Raw genomic sequence first — 24,377 nt, forward strand, 5'->3', positions numbered from 1 at the left:
CATTCAGGAATGACACATCAGCCGTTGCTGCGGTGATGCATCATTTAGAAGGGAAAAGGCAGTTAGGAGTGGGAGTGAGTCATGTAGAATCTCCTTCCGAAGGGCACTCTCTGCTACAACTTCACTGGAGGAACAGCCAGGTAATTACAGTTTTATATGTATGAAAAAAGAAAAGGGGGAGGGAGGGAATCAGTGTTGTCTAGCAGTAGATTCAAGAGTTTTCTAATGTGAGTTTCAAACCACTGAAGGTAGCCATACATCAGGTCATTTGGTTGCCAATCGACCATCCGATTCGATAATTGTAATCGGGTGAAAGTCGGTGCTACAGAGAGCATGCCCAATCGACTATGCGACCAATTTCAGGCTGAAAATTGGTCGCATGTATCAGTTCGACATGCTGCAAGGTATAGATGTAGCTGCAAGGTCTGTACCTGCCGCTGGCTCTGTCCTCTGTCCATATACATTGCTGATTTATAGGTGTGCGCATGCGCCCATGTTATTATTATTATTTATTGGATTTATATACGCCCAACATATTATGCAGCGTTGTACAATACAAAGGATTACAGACAATGATAACAGGGGTGGTAATACAATGCCAGATCATACACTGGAGTGGTAGTGCCAGCAACCACGTGGGGCTTGTGTATGTGGACAGAGTATGGAGCCAGCGGCGGGGACGGGGCACATTCTACATTAGGGGGGACAGCGCCTGGGCTTTTATGCTGAAATCAATCGGGAATCAGCCTGCAGGTTTATAGGCAGGCAAAAGGTCTCTCTCCGATCAGATTCGCTCAGAGAGAGATCTGCCTCTTGGGCGACCTGCCCATACATCGTCTAGTGTATGGGTAGTTCTATGCCAGACCACCCCTAAAATGGAAACCAGCCCTGTAGCCGTTGGCTGTGGGATCCAAACAAATATTACAAACATTGCTAATAACTCCACATGTTTATTTCCAGGCTGAGAGCGACACCCAGATCAGACATGGACCATAAGCAAGCTCAGGCTCAGGAATTAGCAGTGCTTGCGGCATTCATTTATCCATTTACTATGCTCTGTTTCTGGATGTTTCTCAGCAGAACAAACATGCAGCAACAAAGGGCCTTATTTTCTTTTAAATGGTTTCTTTTTGCGGCACAGCATAGCAACTCCACCTTGGCAGCAAGTGATTTGCCCATTTTTAAGATGCATACATAATTTGCGTAATCCTGTATGACCTGGGAATGTCTTGCATCTCATTGATGTTGCCTAAAAACTGTGCTAAAATCTTAAAGTTATTGCAGGAGGGGGCCTGTTGGTTTCGCTAGAGTTCTGCTCCTTCTGATGTAAAGTTAAAAGATATCTTTCTCTTCCTACAGGCCTACACCAGTCAGTTTGTGGCACTGGTCATGTTTGCACTGATGGTTTGTGATGATCGTATCTCAATGCAAGATCGCCGCAAGCAGATTATAAGTGGCCTGAAAAGACTGCCAGGTAAGAATATGGCTTAAGAAAAGAAAAAACAGACTTGACTTTATCTTTACCTTCTAATTTGTAAGTTCAGTTGTCTATTGTATGTTTTTCAAAGTTGTCTATTGTATTCCCCCACCACCTTACACACCACATGTGGAAATCCAAACCGCCAGATCATCCTGTCTGAGTGCTGGGAAAGTCCATTGCTCTCCCACTCTCCCTAGCTGGTGAATGCCATTGGCTTTCCTCCTCCCTCCACAGCAACAGGATACATTGCTAGCCTGTAGGCTGGTGTTTCTGTACAGAACCCTCCCTGATGTGTCTCCTGAAAGATTGATTCTTAGCAGGGCTGGATTACTGACCAGGCAACAAAAGCAGTCGCTTGGGGCCCCATTCAGAGTCAAAGGGGCCCCATAAGCACATAAACCAGCCCCCGCCATCCTGTCAGCGGTGGCTGGATGGTATAATGGTTAAAGGGGCTCTGAGCAGTGCAGTAACTATGGAAAGATACATATCATTTTAAAGCTCTCTTTCTCCTCTTTCCAATGATATATAAACCGCCGCCCTATGCCTTTTAGATTTTGCTATTTCCGCGATCAAAATCGCAGCCATGGCAATTTCGATCGTGAAAATAGCAAAAACTAAAAGGCGTAGGGTGGAAGTTTATCTATCATTGGAAAGAGGAGAAAGAGAGCTTTAAAATGATATGCATCTTTCCATAGTTACATTGTATTACACAGGACGACTTTTCTCCAAAGTCGGCAGCTCGATTCAGCACAATGCAATGAAATATAAGGAACCCAGGGGGATATAATTACAAACATCATGCTGGTAGGTGTGAGGATGTAATTAATTAGTTGTGGTATGCTTAAAGGGAAGGTTCAAGCAAAATAAAAAAATGTGTTTCACTTACCTGGGGCTTCTGCCAGCCCCATGCAGCCATCCTGTGCCCTCGTAGTCTCTCATTGCTGCTCCAGTCCCCCGCTGGCAGCTTTCTGACCTCGGAGGTCGGCGGGACGCATTGCGTACATTTTTACGCATTCCCGCTAGTGCAGGAACATTAACACATACATTTTTACGCATTACTGGTTTAATGCGTAAATTTTTACGCATTAAACCGGTAATGCGTAAAAATGTATGTGCTAATGTTCCTGCACTAGCGGGAATGCGTAAAAATGTACGCAATGCGTCCCGCCGACCTCCGAGGTCAGAAAGCTGCCAGCGGGGGACTGGAGCAGCAGTGAGAGACTACGAGGGCACAGGATGGCTGCATGAGGCTGGCAGAAGCCCCAGGTAAGTGAAACACATTTTTTTTATTTTGCTTGGACATTCCCTTTAAAGACATACCCACAGGCACTGCTCGGAGTCCCTTTAAGGGCTCTGCCTCTGACACAGGAGACCAGGGTTCGAATCTCGGCTCTGTCTGTTCAGTAAGCCAGCACCTATTCAGTAGGAGACCTTAGGCAAGTCTCTCTAACACTGCTACTGCCTATAGGGTGCGTCCTAGTGGCTGCAGCTCTGGCGCTTTGAGTCCGCCAGGAGAAAAGCGTGATATGTTATTTCTCTTGTCTTGTCAAATTATGCCGTGCGCTGCTGATTGTCTTCAGAGCCGAGCTCTCCTCCTGGGTCCCCCTCCTGCTACTGTGCGCTCTGCCACTGCCCACTCCTCCCTCCCTTCCCACAGAGAACCACAGCTGCAGCAAGAATGATAGCAGCAGATGGCAAACGCTCACTCATCTATCCATGATCCAAGCGATAGAGATCCCGTCATCTGAAACCCATCTGTCTCTTCTACAGTGCAGCCGCTTGCTCTGAACTTCCTGATTCTCAGATCAGGCAGGAAGTAGGAAGTAGTAATAGTAGTAGTAACAGAGTGGCAGCACTCTAGAGGAGACAGATGGGCTCTGGATGACGGGACCTCTATTGCTTGGATCGCAATAGGTGAATGTGAGTCATCTGGTGCTGTCATTCTCCCCCGCTGCGGCTGCCTTCTCTGCTGGACTATCGTATTCACTGGGATGGAGCCTGCATGGTGGCTGTCTAGATTGGGAGGAAATCGGTTGTTCGGTGGTGGGGGTGGTTATGTAATTCTGTCTGGGGAACGGCTTCCGAATTGGCGGTGTCCAGAGCTTTCTGCTATTGCCAGGCTGGAGATGCAGGAAGAAAGTGCTGCTGCTGGGATATCTGGCGCCCTCTTCACAGGGGTGCCCCAGCCCCTGAGTGCAAATGTCCCAGCCATTCATCTCTCACTCTGCATTTTGCCGCTGCTATTCCCTGCATTGTGCACCCACAGAGGAAAGCGGGCTGTTGCCCATAGCAACCAGTAGCTCGACTGCCCCGGTGTGTGCGGCATGTTGCTGTGCAGCTGCATCTTCTGATTGTATTATGACATGATGGGGGGGGGGCCCAAATCAGTTACTTTGCTTAGGGCCCCATTTAGCCTTAATCCGGCTCTGATTCTTTGGTTTGATTTCATGTTTCATGCAATGGTTTTTGCTATACGTTTGGGGGGATTGCAGCCTTTTGTTCGCATTGTTTAAATCCCTCACCACCAATACCTTATTCTGGTATGTATTCACTACAGTCAGACAAAGTCAGTACAGTCAGACATCTAAAGTAGTGCAGAATTAAATTGTGACCTGCATCTATATGGACATGGATTGTTGGGCCATCAGTAGGTATAGTCATGGCTGTTCTGCATTGGACCATCATCCATGTCTAAGATCCCAGTGGTTATGTTAATTACTCTATTGCCTGTCCAAGGTATTGATGGGACTACGTATCATTCATGGGATCCCATTGCATACACTGGGCCTTTATTGAAATTTTCTACCAGGAGATAATGTTCATCTTATGTAAAGAACGCATTTTCAGCACTTGGTAAATTTAAAAAATACTGCAAATAGGTAAAAAAAAAAGTTATATCTTCTTTTGATTATTTTCTTGCATGGTGGGTATTTTATTGGTAAGATTTGTATTTATCTACTCATTTGTATGGAAAAAACAATAGGTAATGGGTCAGTGTATGGACACAAAATGTATAGGCTGTGTAACTAGTGAATTCTCCAGCCTGCTTTATGCTTCCCTACCACTCCCCCAAGCTGTGCCCCGCCCCCTCCTGCTCCTGGGTCCCGCAGCACATACAATGCTCCTAAGGCTATGGCCACAGTACTAAGCTTAACTTCTATGCACTTATGTTTGCCGGGCAAGGTCAGATGAGCCATTGAGGATGTTGATATGAGTTTGCCTGTGACAATGTCTTATTTTCTTCCTCAGACAACATTAAGGAGGTTCTGAGTTTAGACGATGAGATCCAGAAGCTGGCAACTGAGCTATACCAGCAGAAGTCTGTGCTGATCATGGGCCGCGGTTTTCACTATGCAACCTGTCTAGAAGGCGCTCTGGTGAGTTGAAGAGTCAGACATTGCAGATGATTGCCCTTAGCTTCACTCACTGCTTCTCGCTCCCCATGCTTACCTGCCTATCTTTATACACCAATGTGGCAGCAACAAATCTGATGCAGCACTTTGTTGAAATATGCTCGTGAACAGAGCAGAATCCTCCCCCAGGCAACCTCGGCAAGTTCCTGGGGCCTCGTGGATGTCATAGGGCCTATCTGCCACCTTCTTTGACTTCTCTCCACTTCAGCTTATCAAAAAGACCACAAGGGGGCCCCGAATCTACTACCTTGCTTAGTGCCTCGTTGCATCCATGTCTGCTAGTGAAGAATACTAGAAAGTATGCTTCACTAGCACAATATGTGTGTTTGTATTAAATCAAGTACTTTTTTATTTTTTTCCAAGGGGAAGGGGCGGGGATTAATTGGGAGCATATGAATGGATATGTCCTGTTTACAGCCTACAGTCAGCCGATGAAACTCCCCAGAAAAGGAACCAACAATATAATTCATCATTTATAGTTGTAGTACTGTGAGATCAGATTACACTGGCTGCTGAGACACACAGCACTAAGGGTGACCTTACTCTCTTCAGTTTGGGGTAGATCAAGAAGAGCGATCAATATCTTCTACCTATTGGCCGTTTACATCTTATACCACTTTGCACCTCTCTGCAGCATTAGATAGACAAGGTTTCAGCAGGAATATCAATACAAAGCTTTGCAGAACCTGGATTGAGAATTGCTGCCTACCGTGGCCCCGGCACTCTTGGCGATTCCCAGCAGCATCGAGTGCACAAAGAAACAGCATGACCAATCTATATATAAATGATTTTTTTTTTTTTTAATTCATTGTGATATTGTTTAAATGCTATAGTCTCAATAGATTAGATCCACACTGGAAGGAGGCTGTGTGAGACGCAACTTGACTCGCAAGGCAGTGAGCTCCTCCTGACCCTGTCCATTCAGTGCTGAACAGTGACAACCGAGATTGTTCCGGTGATCCCGAATCAATGAAGCCAAATTCAAACACCAGCACTATCATTAAAAAAAAAAAAGCTGTTTAACGTGCCTGGGGCTTCTTTTTAGCCCCCTGCAGTCATCCTGTGCCCATGTTGCCTTTCAGCGACTCTACAGTCAGCAGCGACCCCCTCATCCTGATCACGCTCCTCAGGCCAGGAGCATTCTGCACATGTGCAGTAGATATTTTTGTTTCTACTGCGCATCCACAGAACATTGCCGTGCTTGGGAGTGTGATGAGGAAGTGCATGGCTGGCCATCTTTAAAGGGGGTTGCTGCTGCTGACTGGATGGTCGCGGAAGGAGATTGCAGGCACAGGATGATTGCAGGGGGCTGCAAGAAGCCCCAGGTAAGTTATTATGGTTCATTTATTTTTTCAGTTAAGATTTCCTTCAACTATCAGGCACATTGTTATTGTTAATGATTTGTTACACATGTTGTTATCATAGTGAAGTAAAATTATGTGATAGTTTATGCTGCTATTGTAGATGTAATGAGTGCCATGCAGAGTTTTGTAATTCCCTGTCAACTTTTCTCTTTGCAGAAAATTAAAGAAATAACCTACATGCATTCTGAGGGAATCTTGGCCGGGGAGTTGAAGCACGGTCCCCTGGCTCTGGTAGACAAGCTTATGCCAGTAATCATGATCATAATGCGGGACCACGCATACACAAAGTGTCAGAATGCTCTTCAACAAGTGGTAGCACGACAGGTAGGTCCAGGACCGCAAACTGGCTAAATAGTCCTAGAATGGCCACATCACGTGACCTGGCAACTAGACTAACCTCTTCTGATTTATACACAGGGCCGTCCAGTAGTGATCTGCGACAAGGAGGACACAGAAACCATAAACACGATCAAACGTACAATTAAGGTTCCTCACACAGTAGATTGTCTCCAGGGGATATTGAGTGTGATCCCACTGCAGCTCCTCTCCTTCCACCTTGCTGTGCTCAGAGGATATGACGTAAGTGGCTTTAGCTAATGTCGACTCTCTGGCTTCTGTAATGTTTTGAGAAATCGGTGTACCCTCGTGTTCCACAACTCATGCTGACCTTCTTGTCTTTAGGTGGACTGTCCAAGAAACTTGGCCAAGTCTGTGACCGTGGAGTAACCGGGGTGGAGTTCCTAACCGATTCTTTGTACCATTTTTAAATCCCAGTTTTTACTTTTTATATTTATGTTCCCTTCATTTACTTTGTACACGATCCATTTGCAGCTCCTTCCGCTGCACCTTGTAAATCTGAAAAGCCAGACTGTTGTAAAAATATAGTTTTCTTTTTGTTTTGTAAACAGACAGAGCTTTGTAGAATAGTTACAGCCTTATTTTGCAGTACCCTCGACAGAGTTCTAGTGATTTGCACTGACGTCCACGTCATGTCAGATCCTGCACTTTAAACTTTGTCCGTAATTCTATCTTGCAGCCCACATGGCCCGTACTCTCTCTCAACTACACGTGCCAAGATATTGTGTATTGTCCTCCATAATGGGCAGGCTGCATGCTGATTCTAGCTTGGGCCCAGGGCCGGATTTTCCATAAGGCTCTGTAGACACATGCCTACAGGCACCTTATGTGGGAGAGGGCCCCCCTCCTCAGTTCACTGACCATAGGAGATTACAGTCTAATCCCTGCCTCATATCACTGACCTCAGGCACTGACACCCTGATCCTTTTCTCATGTCACGAAGGATGATAAGAGCCAGTGTTTAGAGTGTAAGATTCTAAGGACAGTTAGTGACATAAGGCAGGAATTAGAGTTTAGAATATTTTTACTTGGGTGTGGCCTGTGTTGAGAGGCGGAGCATAAGGCACCAGAACGCCTGTGCCTACAGGCCTCTGAGTTGTAAATCCGGCCCTGCTTGAGCCGCCCATTTATTGCTTTGTGTATGTGACAGGAAATGCGACCCAATCGGAGGAGGTGCCTTTAGTGAGAGTGTGATAACAAGCACACATTATTCATTGGGGCTGCTATTCATTGCTTGATCGTGATGTCCTATAATTGGACAATCTGTGGCTGCTTATCGTTTTTTCTTTATTTTTATTCCTTGTTTTTTTTGGGGAATTTAGTTTACTGGTTGCAATAGCTGGAAATCAGGACTGTGAATTAGTGATTGCACGAAAGGGACTCCAATACTGGTATTTTCACACTTCCAAGATCACTTTCTGTATATTTTAAGGGTTAAGTGCATATAAATAAAATAATAGAATTTTGCTGATTCTCAAGCACGGCCTTCTTTCAGGGTGGCTGCGATCTCCGTCCCGGATCAGTGTACACATTTTCAATTGGGATACTGGGGACACCTCCTGCTACTATAAAATAACCAAACTTGGCAAATCCCCCCCCCCCCCCCCCCGACAATCTTAGGCTCGATACATGCTTGTCTTATGTCTGTATGGAGTTTTCAGACATATTGTGAATGTTGTTCTTTGTTTACCTCTCTCCCAAGTTACTGCTCTCAGACAGGGGTGGTGATTAGTCAAAGGAAAGGTGTGTGTGAAATGGATGATGATTAGTGATATTGGCTACGAGTACATTGCTACTCGTACACAAAACTTAAAGAGAATCTGTACTCTAAAATTCTTACAATAAAAAGCATACCATTCTATTCCTTATGTTCTCATGGGCCCCTCTGTGCTGTTTCTGCCACTCCCTGCTGCAATCCTGGCTTGTAATTGCCAGTTTTATGCAGTGTTTACGTACAAAAAACATGGCTTCTAACCAGAGTGAGAACAGCTCAGTGTGTGACTCATGCAGAGCTTGGAGAGGGTGTGTATAGCTTCTGCCAATGACGAGCAGTGCTGCACATTCCACACATTCCAGCCTGAGCCCGACAGAGCCGACAGAGGAGAGAAGATAAGATTTATTACAGAGACAGTGCAACTAGAAAAGGCTGCAGTATGCCAGAGCGCATTAGAACAGGTATAGGAACTTGTAGGATAGAAGAAATAAGGCTCAAAATTTTGTTAGAGTCTCTTTAAGGTAGCCCTCCCAGCTGAGGTGGGTAGGGTGTTGGGGTTGTTATCTTACCGGGTTTGAAGGAGGAAGTAGTGGAGTAACGTGGACCGCATCAGCGATAGGTGGCGGCATAGAGTTAACCCCCCCTAGCATAGGTAAGTTAACCCCCCACTACCACAGGCAGGGATATCTAATTTAAATTGCGATTACGAGTAGCTATGTACTCATAGCCAACATCCCTAATCTTGACATCACTGCAGAGGTATGCGGTCTGGTAAGGGGAACCAGTCACCAGTACAATACTGCTTGGACAGCTCGGATTCAGCAATGTGTTCAGATTACAGATTTAGTAATGTGTGGATGTTACTCTATAATGCAAATCACTCTGGAGTGGCTTTTTGTCAATCCTCTCCAGTGTACGGAGCAGTGTAGAGTGTGTGTACTTTCTGCAGTAGTCTGTCATTTTTAGTAGATGGAATTGAAATCTGAGTTTCTGCTGCCGATTGTTCTATAGTAATGTGTAGTGACCCTTTAGGGAAAACGTCCTCCTTGGTCTGCATGCTCCGCTAGCCCTGGTTTCCTAATAAACTCAGAGTGCACATTCCACAGTAGTCCAGACACCGTCTGGGTAGTATTCCTGTCGTAATTTTTAATATTGCTCTTGCACATTTTGTATTACACTTGTATGCTTTAATCATGAGCAGTAGTGGTACCTCTTCTAAATCAAGCAATTACAGCTCCTAGCTTTGCTGAAATAACGGCATTGCTTAGCTTTATAATCCCTTCATCTTCCTGCCTATCTGGAAAAAGTGTTCAGTAACACAGGGTCTCATAAATTCAGACAGGAGGGAAGGAAGCTGTGTGTTGCCAACAGCAACCACTCTGCTCCCAACTCTACTGAATCAATAAACTGACATCTGATTGGTCGCCAATTTTTCTGTTAAGTTCTAAATATTCAGACTTGCCAACCACCATTTTATCTGTAATTAGAAGTTTTTCATCAAAGAACTTTATAATATTTTTTATTTGATCAGAATTGATGTAGAAACCCCTGGCATTAAATAGCCGTGTCATGTGTTCCCCGTCATTTGTGGCGACTGAAGATAAACATTCAGAGCTCCTATTTCACTGATAGCAGGAGAGCTTTCAGTTCTGCTTTTCATAACCTAGAAGAGTGCTGAAATACTGAGCCCATCTGGTCAGGCCTGTACCACCATCCCATGTGTGTTGTGAGAACTAGCTTAGCTGCCTTAAAGAGGAACGTAAACCCAGGATTGACCTTCATCCCAGTCAGTTGCTGATATCCTCTTTCCCAAGAGAAATCTTTCTTTCCTCTATTACATCAAACTCTGGCCCGTGGGCAAAATCTGGCCCTTGGAGCCATCAGATTTGGCCCTCAGGTGGTTTCCCCACTTTGCGTTATGTTTGGCTCACTTAGGACCCTTAGAGAAGCTATTTTGGAGGGTAAGCTCTATATCACCAGGGAAGCCATATGGGGATGGGGAAGCACTAGGTACCAGGGAATTGTATAGATGAGGGAGGAGGGCCACTAGACACCAGGGAACTGTATAGGGGATGGAGGAGGGCTATTAGACACCAGGAAACTTGATAAGGGAGAGAGGTGGCTACTAGACATTAAAGAGAATCTGTATTGTTAAAATCGCACAAAAGTAAACATACCAGTGCGTTAGGGGACATCTCCTATTACCCTCTGACACAATTTCGCCGCTCCTCGCCGCATTAAAAGTGGTTAAAAACAGTTTTTAAAAGTTTGTTTATAAACAAACAAAATGGCCACCAAAACAGGAAGTCGGTTGATGTACAGTATGTCCACACATAGAAAATACATCCATACACAAGCAGGCTGTATACACCCTTCCTTTTGAATCTCAAGAGATCATTTGTGTGTTTCTTTCCCCCTGCAGCTATCTTCCACTGAAGTGTCAGGCTGTTTCTTGCTGCAGAGTGCAGACAGCTCTGCCTGTATGTAATTCCTCAGTATGTGAAAGCCCAGCCAGCTCAAAGGAGGATTTATCCAGCTTGTAAAAGATAAGAGAGAAGAGAGAAGCTGCCCTAATCTAAATAATACACAGCCAGTGTGCAGAGAGGGGCCTGGAGGGGGGAGATGCATCACAGAACCACAACACTGAAGAACTTGGCAGCCCTCCAGACACAGGCTGACAAGTCTGACAAGAGAGAGATAAGTTGAATTATTACAGAGATGGTGATAGTAGAACGTGCTGCAGTAAGCCAGAACACATTAGAATAGCTTTTGGAACTTGTAGGATGATAAAAAACAGGATGCAATTTTTGTTACGGAGTCTCTTTAAGGTTGGCCCGTGACTCGGTCCCAGTGTACAATTTTGGCCTACTTAGTATTTGAGTTTGACACCCCTGCTCTAATAGATCAGAGTGCTGCTGATACAGTGCATCAATGATGCTGTTACAGGTGGAATGGCACATGCTTCTGTCTCTTCAAGCAAGGTCTTCAGCAGCTATTTATGATATACAGTCCTACACTTGCTTCCACACACACACAGCCTAATGGTGACGAGTATGAGTTCTCCTTTAAATGGATCCCTCTGTCCTGCTAAAGATTTGTATTCCTTTCAGGCAAATAGTCCTCAAAAACGGTTACAAAATAGAATCATGGAAATCTCTGCATGCTGACGTACACAAACCTCTTCTACGTTCTCTGACAAATAATTGGGTGAGGTGTTCTAAAGGTCAATTGCAAGAGAACAATAAGGTCCAACTGGGTTGACGTCAAACATTTAATCAAGCAAAGAAATCTAGACCTCTACACATAACTTGCAAATTGAAGTCACGGTGAAACTGAAAGTGAGGCTTCACTGCTTTTTAATGCACTCCTTATCTATCGCTCGCTCACATGATGTGCGGGGCTGTCAGTTTAGATGCACTGCACAAGGTATGCGATCTGCATGGTAAAATGAAACTTTATAGAGGTTCATGTTTCCGGTCACTCTACAGTTGTGTGTTGCTGTGTGGTGTGTTATTACGCTTCTTGAGGCTTTTTTTACAGACTGCGCACACTGTTTCTCACAGTATTTTGTTGCATTGTGGCCTCCAATGTGCATAGACCACCGTGCATGGTACGGTCCGAAAATGGAAACCGTGCACATGAAAATATTTTCTTGCACACATTAGAAGTGTGAACAAAGCCTTAGTAAACTGCCCCCTCCCCTTTCCCCCCTCCCCCATTGAGTAATCTGTTGTCCAGAAATACCCTCCACCTGTTTTCAGACAACCCTACCCTGAATTACGGTAAATTAGTAGTTGAGTGAGGAGTAGATTTCCATGCATACCTCTCTTGGCAGGCAGACTCTGTAAAATAGGAAATGAAGTTGTTTTTCAGACTTGTGATGCACTACTCGCTATGAAAATGAAGAAAATGTGACATTTTATTTGTTATTTTATATCCTTTCTTATCCCTTTTTATGTTTTTTTTTCCCATTTTGTATTCAAAGTAAAAAAAAAAAATGTTGGTACGTTAATATTGAAATATGTATGCTATTTTTATTTTCTGTTTTAACTGGAAGTAAATGAACGTTTCCATTAGATGAAAGGCAAGATGCTGTTCTCCTGTTAATGTACGAAAAGTTTACAAAGGACCAAAGATCCGTACAATGCTTGTAAAATACAATAAAAATCACATGAATTCTGTGAAAAATAAACATTTAGACATGTACAGCCATTTTCTTGTCTTGCTTTGTCTTTTTTTTTTTTTTTTTTTTTTTTTTTATTGAAATTTTTCACAGTTTACAAATCCAAAATAAAGGTAATGAGTATCATTCATTTTCAATAATTTTTTTAGTTGAACCATGAATTGGAAAACAAAACAGCTATTTACTGTATAGCAACTCAGAAATAATGTATTATAGAACAGTTCTAAATCAGGTGGAATAAGCACCTTCAACTGAGTTAGTACTTGAAGCTCTAATTTTAATATATTTATAAAGAAACAACAATCACCCACGTAAAGTGGGAATATGCCAAACTAATAACATCAACACAACTAGTAGAGAGTGCATAGTGCCTTAATAGATGTGTAGGGCCGAGGATTACAGCCCGTGCCGAATAGTCAATAAATTTACAGAGGTCTAGAGCTAGATCTCAGACTTGAAGAGATTCAAGTAGATCTAGTCTGGCCTGATAGTAGGACCTGCTACGTCAAGCAGAAAGGAGATGGGGGGGGGGGGGGGGGTGTTATCATTAGTTTAGGATCTCCATGACTGCCCTTGGGACCAGCCTATTCTGTGGAAGGGAATTCTAGTATTAACTGTTTAGTTATGTATTGTTAGAGGGTGACCTTATGGGTTTAAGTTCCAGTCAAAGGACCATGTGTGTTGCCATACATTTTGATTGTTTCTGGATCTTAACAGGTATTCCATTTTGAGGTTATATTCTGTTAGGTGGACTACCTGAGTGATGGAAGGTGTGTCAATTGTGTTCCAGTTCGTCAGGAGTAGATGTTTGCTTTGTCTTTTTAAAGTGGACCCAAACCAAACATTATTTTTAATTCAAAATATTTAGTTGCACCACTCTGACACATACAAAGATAAATAAACCCTCCTTCAAGCCTATGAGCATTTCAGTGCATGCTTTTCACCCTTCTCTTTTCATTACTAGGGTTATACAGGTGGCAGCCATTACTTCTGATATTAGTAGGAGGTTTTAGATCATGGGTGTGTTTGTCATCAGCTACCCTCCCTCACAGGGGCGTCGTCTACATGAAATCTCACACAAGCTGAAATCACCTCCCCTATGACATCATCGGTAACAGCCTGTGTTTTTGTTTTTTATCTCCTCCACTAGTCTGCTGGATTCTGTCCCGGAAATATAGAAGGAAGGGATGGGTTCCTCCAATAAATTTAAAATATTTTATATTTGTCATCATGCAGCTGAAAAAAGGCTGCTATTTATTATTACAATTTAGAAAACAGATTTTTTTTCTGAAATCTTGTATTTTTAATTAGGGTCCACTTTAATACTTTTTGTGAATGGGGAGTTTGCCAGGGACCATTATATGATGTCTGTGTGTCTGACTTCCTATGTACAGTACATGGATATCTGCAGCAACACGCATGGAAAGGCAGTGCTAACTTAAGAGGCCCATACACTGGTTGATTTCATCGATCGATCGATTCTATAGAATCCATCGGAAATCGATTCTATCAAATCTATCAATCGATTTGTGGCTGATTTCGATTAATTTGGTCTATCTGACAGGATGGAAAATCTAGGTCGATCTGCTACTGGCAGCAGATCGATGGCCCATAGAGTTGCATAGGATCTAATAGTCCAGTAATATATTTAAGGTGGCCATACAGGGCTTGATTCATCAAGCCGTGCTGCTTTATCGTAGTGCCCGCTATGCACACCTTACATAGCAGTGCGCGCTGCCATGTAAGGAGTGTGTCTTTAGTTATACGCATTGCAATGCGCGTAACATTAACTGTGGGTGGCCCTGCTGCTGTGAAGTATTGCTACCGCGATACTTCACTCACAGCCACTATTGTATTAATTTACATAGCAATGTAAACTAATACAGTAGCGGGCGCGAGTGAAGAAGCAGGGCAACCCACAGTTAATGTCACGCGCATTGCAATGCGTGTAACTAAAGAAGGCACACTCCTTATCTGGCAGCACCCACAGCTATGTAAGGTGTGCATAGCGGGCACTACGCATCATTAATCATGCTTTAGCAGTGCGGCTTGTTGAATCAAGCCCATAGATTTGCAGCAGATTCGACCATCAGATTTCTGTCAGATGCCTGTCAAGTGGAGTCTGACAGGAATCTATCTGATGTGTGCCACACACAAGGAACAGGTTTCCAATAGATTTCAGAATGAAATGAAGGAAATCTATTGCAAATCGATCTAAATGCATTATTGGACCATTAGATCCAGTGCAACTCTATGGGCCATCGACCTAGATTTTCCATCCTGTCAGATCAAATCAATCGAAATTGATCGAAATCTGTTGCAAATAGATCGATTTGCTGATTTGAAAGAATCGATTTCCGATCGATTCCATAGAATGTATGGGCCCCTTTAGATCAATTTCCAATAGATTTCATTCTGAAATCTATTGGAAATCTGTTCCTAGTGTGTGGCACACATCAGATTCCTGTCAGATTCGATTTGACAGGCATCTGCCAGAAATCTATCTGATGGTCGAATCTGCTGCAAATCTATAAGTGTATGGCCATTTAACCAGCAGCACCTGCAATTAATCTGATCTGCAGAGCACCGCCAGTCAGCCAATTAAAAGACCGCATATGTGTCCAGATCTGCAGTACTAATGTATGCGTGGGCTGCACTGAATTCACAATCTCCTATATGGTAGAAGGAGACTTTCCGTTACACGTTGTAATGTGGTAGCAGGAGCAGTGCAGCCAAAGCAGGATCATCCTCCAGGCAACCTAGGCAGGTGCTTGGGGCCTAGCGGGTGTCATGGGGCCCACCTTTCACCTTCTTTGATCTCTCTCTACTTCAGCTTACCAAAAGGTCCACAAGGGGGCCCCAAATCTACTACCTTGCTTAGGGCCCCATTAACTTAATCCATTTCCAAGGCCTTGTTCCCATTATAGGCGGTTTTGTACAATTTTAAGCTCAACTATTTTCAAAACTGCCCTGAAAGCGCTTGTGCAATGATTCTCTATGAGAGAGTTCATATCAGAGCGGTTTGTTTGTGATCCGCTTTGACAAGCGGTGCCTGGGCCACTTTTGAGGAGATTTGCCTGAATGGAAGGTATAGGAAAACGCAAAACGCTCACAAAATCGCTTTGGCAAACGATTGCGTGAGCGTTTTAAAAAAAAAAACAAACATTGTATTTATTTTTTCCGGATTAAAAGATGGAAGCGCTCTGCAAAAGCACTTACAAAAACCAAGCAAATGTGCAGAAAATCGCGGGAAAAAAAGCCCACCGCGGACGGACATGTGAGCCGAACGCAGTGTGAACAAGGCCTTAGAACAGGCAATGTGAAACTGGAGGTCTCCTTCCAGCATAGGGGAGATGGCGAATTTGGTTCAGCCCGTGCATACATCAGTACTACAGAGTTAGACCCATAATGTCTTTTCATTGGCTGACTGGCTGTGCTCTGCAGATCAGATTAATTGCTGGTGCTGCTGGGTGAGTTAGCATTGCCTTCTCATGTGTGTTTTTGCATTTAATTTGGGTAGTAGTAGTGGGTGGTTTCTCTGGTGGTGAGGGCACTAGCAGGGCTGCCCATTCTACCCCCTGAGGTGTAGGGTGCAGTTGGGGGTCCCGAGCAGTGGCAGAACTCGGCCGCCACCCCCTCCCCCCCATATTGCCCACCTGTGTTTGATACATTAATATCTCCAATCAGCCTGTGTTTCCCTTAATCTTGGCACTAAAGGGGATCGCTGTGAGTTTTTTATGAATGTATGGCTGAGATTTCATGCATTGAAATTCTAACACCTACAACATAAATATTACTTAGATGGTACAAAGGATTCTTCATTTGCCACATCTTGCGGATATGAGGTTGTACTGTGAAAGGAACCCATAGACGACAGCTTGATGTTGGCTGATCTGATTACAGTCTCATTTCAGTGACATCACTAGCCACATGCCTTTGGAAGAGGGAGATGGAATTTGCCAAAATGGTAAAATAAAACCCTTCTGGGCTGTTTGTCCATTATTATCATGAAACTTTATAAAGCACTAACATATTATGCAGCACTGTACAATAAATAGGGGAGACATGACAACATTAAACTATGTTACACAGGGACATTCTAGCATTCAATGGTACACTCAATAGTGATGTAACAATGTAGGGATAAGTATAGCAGACGAGTCACTGAGTCCATGGGGTGGAGGAGAAGAGCACGCTGGGAGGAGGGCCTGCCAAATAGGCTATGGAAGTCATGCAGGTGACTGCAGTGATGTATTCAGTTTACGATATGCCAAGAGATATGCCACTGCCCTCTATTACTTTTATTTTTGTTTCTCCAAGAATGTATTCAAATCATGAATGGCATCAAATGCAGGTGTATTACTAGCATTTGATGCCATCATGGTTTGAATAAATAAAATAATAATAATGAGTGTTTAAATAGATACATCCTTCCATTCCAGCAGGTTCCAGGAATGACGATCTCTGCTCAGCCTGTGCTATCTTAGCTGGCTACTGACCAATCAGGAGAACGCTACTGCCTGCATCCTCCCCTCTTCATTTTATATACTGCATATTTGCCTGTGGAACAGGGTAAATTATGTGTAGATTGAAGAGAGACAGATTCTGTTAATGTTGTTGGGGTGGATAAAGAACAACATTGATTCATATGGGTCATGAAAAGGGCCATCTGTCTAAGTGAAACAACCATACCAAAAGGGGCATACACACCTGTGATGTGTGTTGATCATTGGGTATCAGGACCTGATCACCTTGGGCGACATTGCTGGGCCGGACAGTACAGACACGTATCAGCTAAGTAACTTATGCAGCATACTGTTGCTATGATGGAGCGGCGCGTACGTGGTGGTAGGTGGGGGAGTGGGGTCTTCAAAGTAGTTGGCTGTCCGTCAGTTGAGTAGATCTACAGGGCATATATCTTGCGGGTTGAGGGCCTTGATTGACGGCTGAAGCGGTCGCTAACGACCGCCTCAGCTGACTTTAGTTAAGCGTATTTGTACAAGTATTTAAAATAAAGGGGGGGGGGAGTGTTGGGGAATTAGACCTGTAACATTTTATGAGTCCTGATCCCAATGCACGGCAATGGAACAGTTTCCATTCCGTGCATTGTGTGCGGAGCGATCCGAGAATCTGCAGCATGCTGCAGATTCTCGCACAGCCGTATCTGACCGCCATCCTCTCCATACACTTCCGCATCTACCAATGCGGAAGTGACACGGCGAGCAGCAGAAGCGATGCGACTAGGTAGCCGCACTCGCATCACTCCGCAAATGGAAAAGGCCCAAGTGCATATTTTCAGCAATGTAACTTGAACAACAAGGATCTACATAACTGTCAAGTGGATAAGACTTTTTTTTTTTTCTTCTTGTCTGGTGTATATAGGTTGTCTATATATGATACGTGTAATATGACTGGATATGGTGGTAACTGCATCGTACAAGGCATAGGTCCTGCTTACCCATTCAGATATCCCCCTGTCATTGTGCATGCGCTCATGGGCCCATATGAAATTCCATTTTTATCCTGATGAGTTTTTTCCAAGGTGATATTTTCAAACTTGTCAATCAAATGTCTTTTAAACCACCAGCAGGCAAGAACATACGCAAAATAATATTGACGGTACTTTTTCATCTACATTTTAGTACTTTTTCAATTGCAGAGTGCTAAAAAATTGATTTAAACAGAAGATGAAAAATTATCTCCTAGGAGAAAACTGTTAGTTAATTGCATATGGCCCATTGTGTGAAATGTGTTTACATCTATTGCATCTACCTCTTCTGTAATGACCCTGGGCTGAGATTCCCTAAAAATAGATTTGTCACGGTTTGCTGGTGCTTAGCGATTTGTCACCAAAGGATGGAATATCACTTTAAACTATTAACATCCAAGTAAAACAAAATTGGCTTTATCCTAGAACTGGGTTAACAGAAAAAAAATGGTGTGTGTGGTTTTTTTTGGAGGGGGGGGGGGGGGGGGGGGTAAACAAGACTATGGCCTCGATTCATCATTGTCTTTGAGATAACTTTTTCCAGTTTGTTAAATTACCGAATTCGAAGTTTAGCGATCTCTAGTTGTATTCATCAAGGTTTTTTGGCATTCGGTGTGAATTCGATAACAATTTGGTAACCATTCGGTAACGTGTCAATATTTCCATTTTACAGCGGTAATTTAACACAAGGCCAGAGCCGGGACAAGGTCCTCCAGCACCCAAGGCTGAGACACCAAAGTGCGCCCCCCCATCCCTGCCACCCGAGCCATCACACACTGATTGCTATTAGACTAAGAGGCGCCACAGGGCCCACAACCTCCCCAACACCTTAATATCTAGTTATATGGCTTACAATCACTGCAATGTATCCCCTTTTCTTATTTCTTTCTGCTTCAAACACAATTAGGAATGACAGCTGAATAAATTCTGCGCCCCCTCCTACACTGCGCCCTGAGGCTGGAGCCTCTCCAGCCTCTGCCTCGGCCCGGCCCTGCACAAGGCCATAAGATTCCCATGGAATTGTGGGTAAAAGGCAGTCCTTTGAGCACTACGTAGCAACATTCTGAATAGGGCTTAACACCTGGACCAGGATTCTGGAAGTGGTTGGGACAATCCCACAATTTGATAGGAGCCTTTTCTAAAAAAATTATAGTGCAGCTAGCAAAATTAGTTAACCCTGGCACTGCCTGTGTTCTCTTACAAGATGATTCAAGAGAAATGCAGATGTCGTGTTATAGCAAATAAATCTATTCTCTTACAAATTTATATGGTTGCAGACCTTATTCCTGCCCTTCTGCGCCTTTGAATCACTCTCAGCTGATACATAACCACTTCAAATGGCTCCATCTTCTCTGTCAGCAATGATCTGACAGGAATAACGACAGAGCAGTGAAGGAGATAACTAATCCTAAATGTAACGCTAAACCACGCCCACTTCTTTTTTCATGAATTGCACTTTCTTCCGTTTTAGCGAATCGTTACCGAATCGTTAACGAATGTTCGCTAACAGCTGTAGATAACTTTGATGAATCTTGAAATGAAGTTAACAAATTCGGTATTTTACCAAACTGTTGTTAACAAATTTGCTAAGTGTTGATGAATCGAGGCCTATGTCATCTGAAAATACTTCTTTGCACTCTGCAAATGTACCAAAGTACCAAAACGTAGGTGAAAAAGTATTGTCAAAACTATTCTGGGTATACTCTTTTGATGGTGGCTTAGTTACAGAGTACCCAGCAAGCTCATGGTGAACCAGAACTCCTAGGAGTGTCTGAGGGGCTACAATGAACCAAAAAGTCTTCTTACTTGCAGATTTGTTTTGCATAGCATTTTAGTAAGAGGGGTTTTTTTGGTCCCTTTTAGCCCCTTACACACTCCTAGGAGTTCTTGTTCACCATGAGCTTTCTGGGTAATCTGGGTGTTTCAAGTCCTACCCCCATAGATCCACATTAATCCATGCCATGCACTGATGAGGATCAACCAATCAGAAACAGTCTGTATGCATGTTGGATTATTGTGGATCTGTATATTTATCAAGCTGACACATCATTGCATTCAAGTGGATCTGGAGGTGTGTTTAGCTTACAGGGACAACAATGGATGATTTGCATATTCAGCAGTGATGCATTGTGGGAAAACCTCAGAGCTCACTGCAACCTGAATAGCAAATAGTTTGTTTTAAGAAGGCAAACTTTTGTTTTTCTGGTGGCTTAAAATGCATTTTATTTATAAGGTGAATTGGATCAAGCCCACAGTATCTTCAGTCTGACCTATTAACTTTTAAATGCTGTGTGATCCATTTTTGGAGCATTTACCACTAACAAAAGACAATGCATTCTTCAATAAGGAATATTTTCTTTAGATTTATACTTGAAATGCTATTTGTATCCTCTAGGTGGCAGAGTTGCTATTCCATTATCCAGAATCTTGGAAGTTCCTCAAATTGGCATGAAAAACTGAACAGTGCATATTCATAATGTAGGCTGCAAATAAACACAATTTATTATTATAAATCCAAACATCCTGCCAGTTGGGAATAATGGATTGCCAGCAGTGTAATGTACTTTATTCGCTTTTTTTCCAGCACCAACAAATTGGGTGTCGCTTTTAGCAGCTTGGTACCTTGAATTATTGAAATCGAGATAGAATTAGTTGCTATGCTACACATCTTGTCCATCTGATAGAAAATGATTACTCTTTATGAGCTATTTTTATTTCAGTGTTAATCTATAAAGGGTAAATCTGAAAGTTCATCTGCAGAAGTTCTTGTTTTCTATTAATACGACAGGTTGTTTGAAGCGTTTTGCTCAACCGCTATGTTGAAATGAAAGCCATGCTACTTTCTGTTAATGAACAAACATGAAGTGCCTTGAAGCAGAATCAGGGCTTATTGACAGTGGGACGTTGCGTTGTAATGCGCCGTTAAAGTCACTACACAGCATTACAACGCAATGCAACAAACGTTAGTAACCCACATTAACGCTGCTTTACCGACGCATACAGTAGGTACAGTGAAGCATATAGGCAATGAAAAGAATACTTTCCTGTACCTGGTAACGTGTGTGTTTAGAGGTAATACACGACAGCATTGCGTTACCCTAATGCTACACGTTACAGTGCAACGCTAATGCCACTCTGTGAACGACCCATTTGATTGCCATTGCAGTGCAGTAATCTGCATTATAAGAGTTTATAAAGCAGCTCTGCAATGTCCCACTGTAAATAAGCCATTAAACCTCAAAAATCAAATTGCTCCACATATGGTCAGTGCTTTGGTAGAGTCCATATACTATTATATACTATACTATTCCTATACTACAAATCCAAAGCAGTGGTAGATATTCTTATTCATCTGGGGGGGGGGGGGGGGGATGTAGTGGGTAAGGGGGCTGCCTAATACTGGGGGAATATCTGGCTATACTAATACTTAGAGCACATCTGGCTATCCATACTGTGGGGATCCTACTTAAAGGACTTCTGAGGGGAAATAATAAATTCAGCTTTACTTACCTGGGGCTTCTTCCAGCCTCTAGAAGTCATTTGTCGCAGCTCTGGTCTTCTCCTGGGTCCCACTGACAGCCACTGAAGGATTGCCGACCCCCAGCGATCCTTCAGAGGCTGCCAGCGGGACCCTGGAGAAGACCAGATCTGCGGTGAGGGACACAAATAACTTCTAGGGCTCTGGCCCCCACAGCCAAAGAAGAGCCCAAAGCCTTCAACTTATTACCCTCCCTTCTATAACAAGCGCCCACTTCAGGGCAGGTGCTATGGGCCACACACTAGTAATGGAGGAGGGGACTGCACTTGTTTATGATTCCTGGTGGGGTTCATCATTGAGGAAAGGGGTGTGAATGCTGGGAGGAGCCCCATGATTTGTAGTTCCGCCCTTGTCCCTACTCATTAAAAAATAATAATGAACTTCAAAATATCCATATGCTTTCCAGATCTTAATAAAACCCATTGAGAAGCTGGGCAAAAGCCTATAAAAGGAGATTATTTCTACACTTATCACTTAATACATATCCCAGACAAGTCAGCAGGGGTTAAATAAACTTTAATATATGCAACGTGCCAAAGTGTCTTTTATTTGGTGTTGACAGGTCTGCCTTACACTGTAAACGTGGAATGTGCTTCTAAAAATCTGATTCTGCAGATACCTTGCAGCAGTCAGACGCTCTGTAATAAAACCCTCCTCCCCTCCTATACAAAGCAATGTTCACCCTAATGTCCCCACATCACCTTTCAAGCTATAGGGCTGCTTGGCTTCCTCTCCTTCACTGGTAACTTGAAAAGATTTCCTGTGCTTAACCTGCTCAGCAGACCTGCGCTGCACATAAATTAAAAGGGGATTTACGTCCCGTGAAAACACTGGATATTTAAGGCCGCAGCTCAGAGGAAAGCTGCAAGTTTTTTGGGAAAGGTCCAGATTTCTCCTGGTTGAGTGCGTTAATATTCCAGCTTACAAGTTATATGAGCAGAAGCAACTGGGGAATTGTCTTCCACACCAGCTGAAACAAGGGAGCATTGTTCTGTGGAGAGCCTGCAGGGGCCAGAAAATGCTGGGCAGTGTCGTGACACAACTCCGCCAGCACATTATACACCGCTAAGTTATACATTAAATGTATAGTTACAGAGACACGGTTCCTTTTTTCTTTTAACCTTCTTACATGATAAATATGTTCATGATAATCCAGCAGACTTAAAGAGTCTTAAAGAACTCCAGTGAAAATAATGTAATTAAAAAAGTGCTTCATTTTTACAATAATTATGCATAAATGATTTAGTCAGTGTTTGCCCATTGTAAAATCTTTCCTCTCTCTGATTTACATTCTGACATTTATTACATGGTGACATTTTTACTGTTGGCAGGTGATGTAGCTGCTGCATGCTGTTTTGGCAGTTGGAAACAGCTGTAAACAGCTATTTCCCACAATGCAGTAAGGTTCACAGACAGGAAACTGCCAAGAGTACGTACTCAGAATTTCTTTGCGGGAGGGATTTCACCACAATATCAGCCATACAGTGCCCCCTGATGGTCTGTTTGTGAAAAGGAATAGATTTCTCATGTAAAAGGGGGTATCGGCTACTGATTGGGATAAAGTTCAATTCTTGGTCGGAGTTTCTCTTTAAATCAGGTTTCACATCTTTGAAGTCTAAAGCTTGTTTTGTTTTGGATTTTTTTACATTTCCAAAGGGAGCCATGAGTTTTTTGTTTAGAGAGGTGACACCTCTCTCTGGTGTAGTCATTGTGACTGATGTATGGATCAGAGTGAAATAAGTAGCGTTTTAAAGTGACCCCATAGTGGGTCATTGCCCCCCTGTCTGGCAGTAAGGCTATATACAAGTACCTACTGGACCTGGTGAGACACCATAGTTGGACCAGAATCTTACTAGTGGTGACTATTAAGTTCCTCCTCCCTTTTACATTACATTGTACCATCCTTAATACTGGTGATGAGGACAGGCGATGATGTCACTAGGTGACCAGGAGTGACTTGGCTACATAGCTATGTGGAGGGAAGGCTCTGGATCCCATAGCGCCTTTCCACATCTTGGTCTGTCCCATCCTTCCTGCACTGTCCCCAGTTTAAGTTACTTGACCCGCTAGGTTGAATATCTCTTCGGCACTCCTCAGGCAGCCTTCAGAAGTGCTCTGTTACCAAGTATTTCTGAAGACGAGCACATCCATACTGTACATGCCGGAGTCTGGGCTCAAGAATGCGTGCTGGAGAGAACAAATTCACTACAGGTGCACAAATACAACATTTACAAAATGCCCATATTGCAGGAAGTGACTAAGCAACCTCTGCAGATCTCCGTAGACTCCTGTACACACGCTAGATTCTCGGCCAAGACAGCCCCAACCTGCCAGAATAGTCCCTTAGAACAGTCTAGCATGTGTACAAGGCACCCGAGATCTGATACTGATCGTACCACTGCATTGCTAGCTGTGTAGTGCTCAACACAGTACAAAACTATGAAGCTATTGGCCATGTGCCACTCCTGCCTATCCCCCATGGACCAGCCTGCTGCTCTAAAATGTTGCTTAACACTGGTACTTTCAATGCCTATGAGTGAACAGGTACTTAGAGATGGTTGGCAACATCAATTAGGTGATTGGAGGACTCAGTAGTACTAATTCCTTAGCTCTGCCACTGAATTCTCCTGTGCTCAAAGAGAGGATATCGGGCAAATCGGGCTCATGCGACTTATGGCAAATTGGGTGCTGCCATAGACTTTAATTGAATGTATCGGCAAGCCATTGCCAAAAAGGAAAATAGGGTGCCAAGCGACGTAATTATCGTTTTTTGCAGGATTTTCTCTCTCTGTTTTTAAGCTTATGCCCAGTAATTATCGTTTTTTGCTGTCATTTTTGTG

At 43.4% G+C, this 24,377-nt stretch overlaps 1 protein-coding gene across 2 annotated transcripts in view; it reads left to right on the forward strand.

Moving 5' to 3' along the window:
• Positions 1-12,540, forward strand: part of GFPT1 (glutamine--fructose-6-phosphate transaminase 1) — a 74,475-nt gene extending 61,935 nt beyond the window's left edge. For both annotated transcript variants that reach the window (XM_068274805.1, XM_068274806.1), the window contains 5 exons: positions 1,360-1,474; positions 4,730-4,857; positions 6,414-6,581; positions 6,675-6,836; positions 6,939-12,540. In XM_068274805.1, the coding sequence (XP_068130906.1) occupies positions 1,360-1,474; positions 4,730-4,857; positions 6,414-6,581; positions 6,675-6,836; positions 6,939-6,983 (618 nt within the window). In that variant the 3' untranslated portion in view covers positions 6,984-12,540. The remainder of the gene's footprint in view (positions 1-1,359; positions 1,475-4,729; positions 4,858-6,413; positions 6,582-6,674; positions 6,837-6,938) is intronic.
• Positions 12,541-24,377: the final 11,837 nt, after the last annotated feature.

Source organism: Hyperolius riggenbachi, chromosome 3, assembly GCF_040937935.1.
Source record: "Hyperolius riggenbachi isolate aHypRig1 chromosome 3, aHypRig1.pri, whole genome shotgun sequence".
NCBI lineage: Eukaryota > Metazoa > Chordata > Amphibia > Anura > Hyperoliidae > Hyperolius > Hyperolius riggenbachi.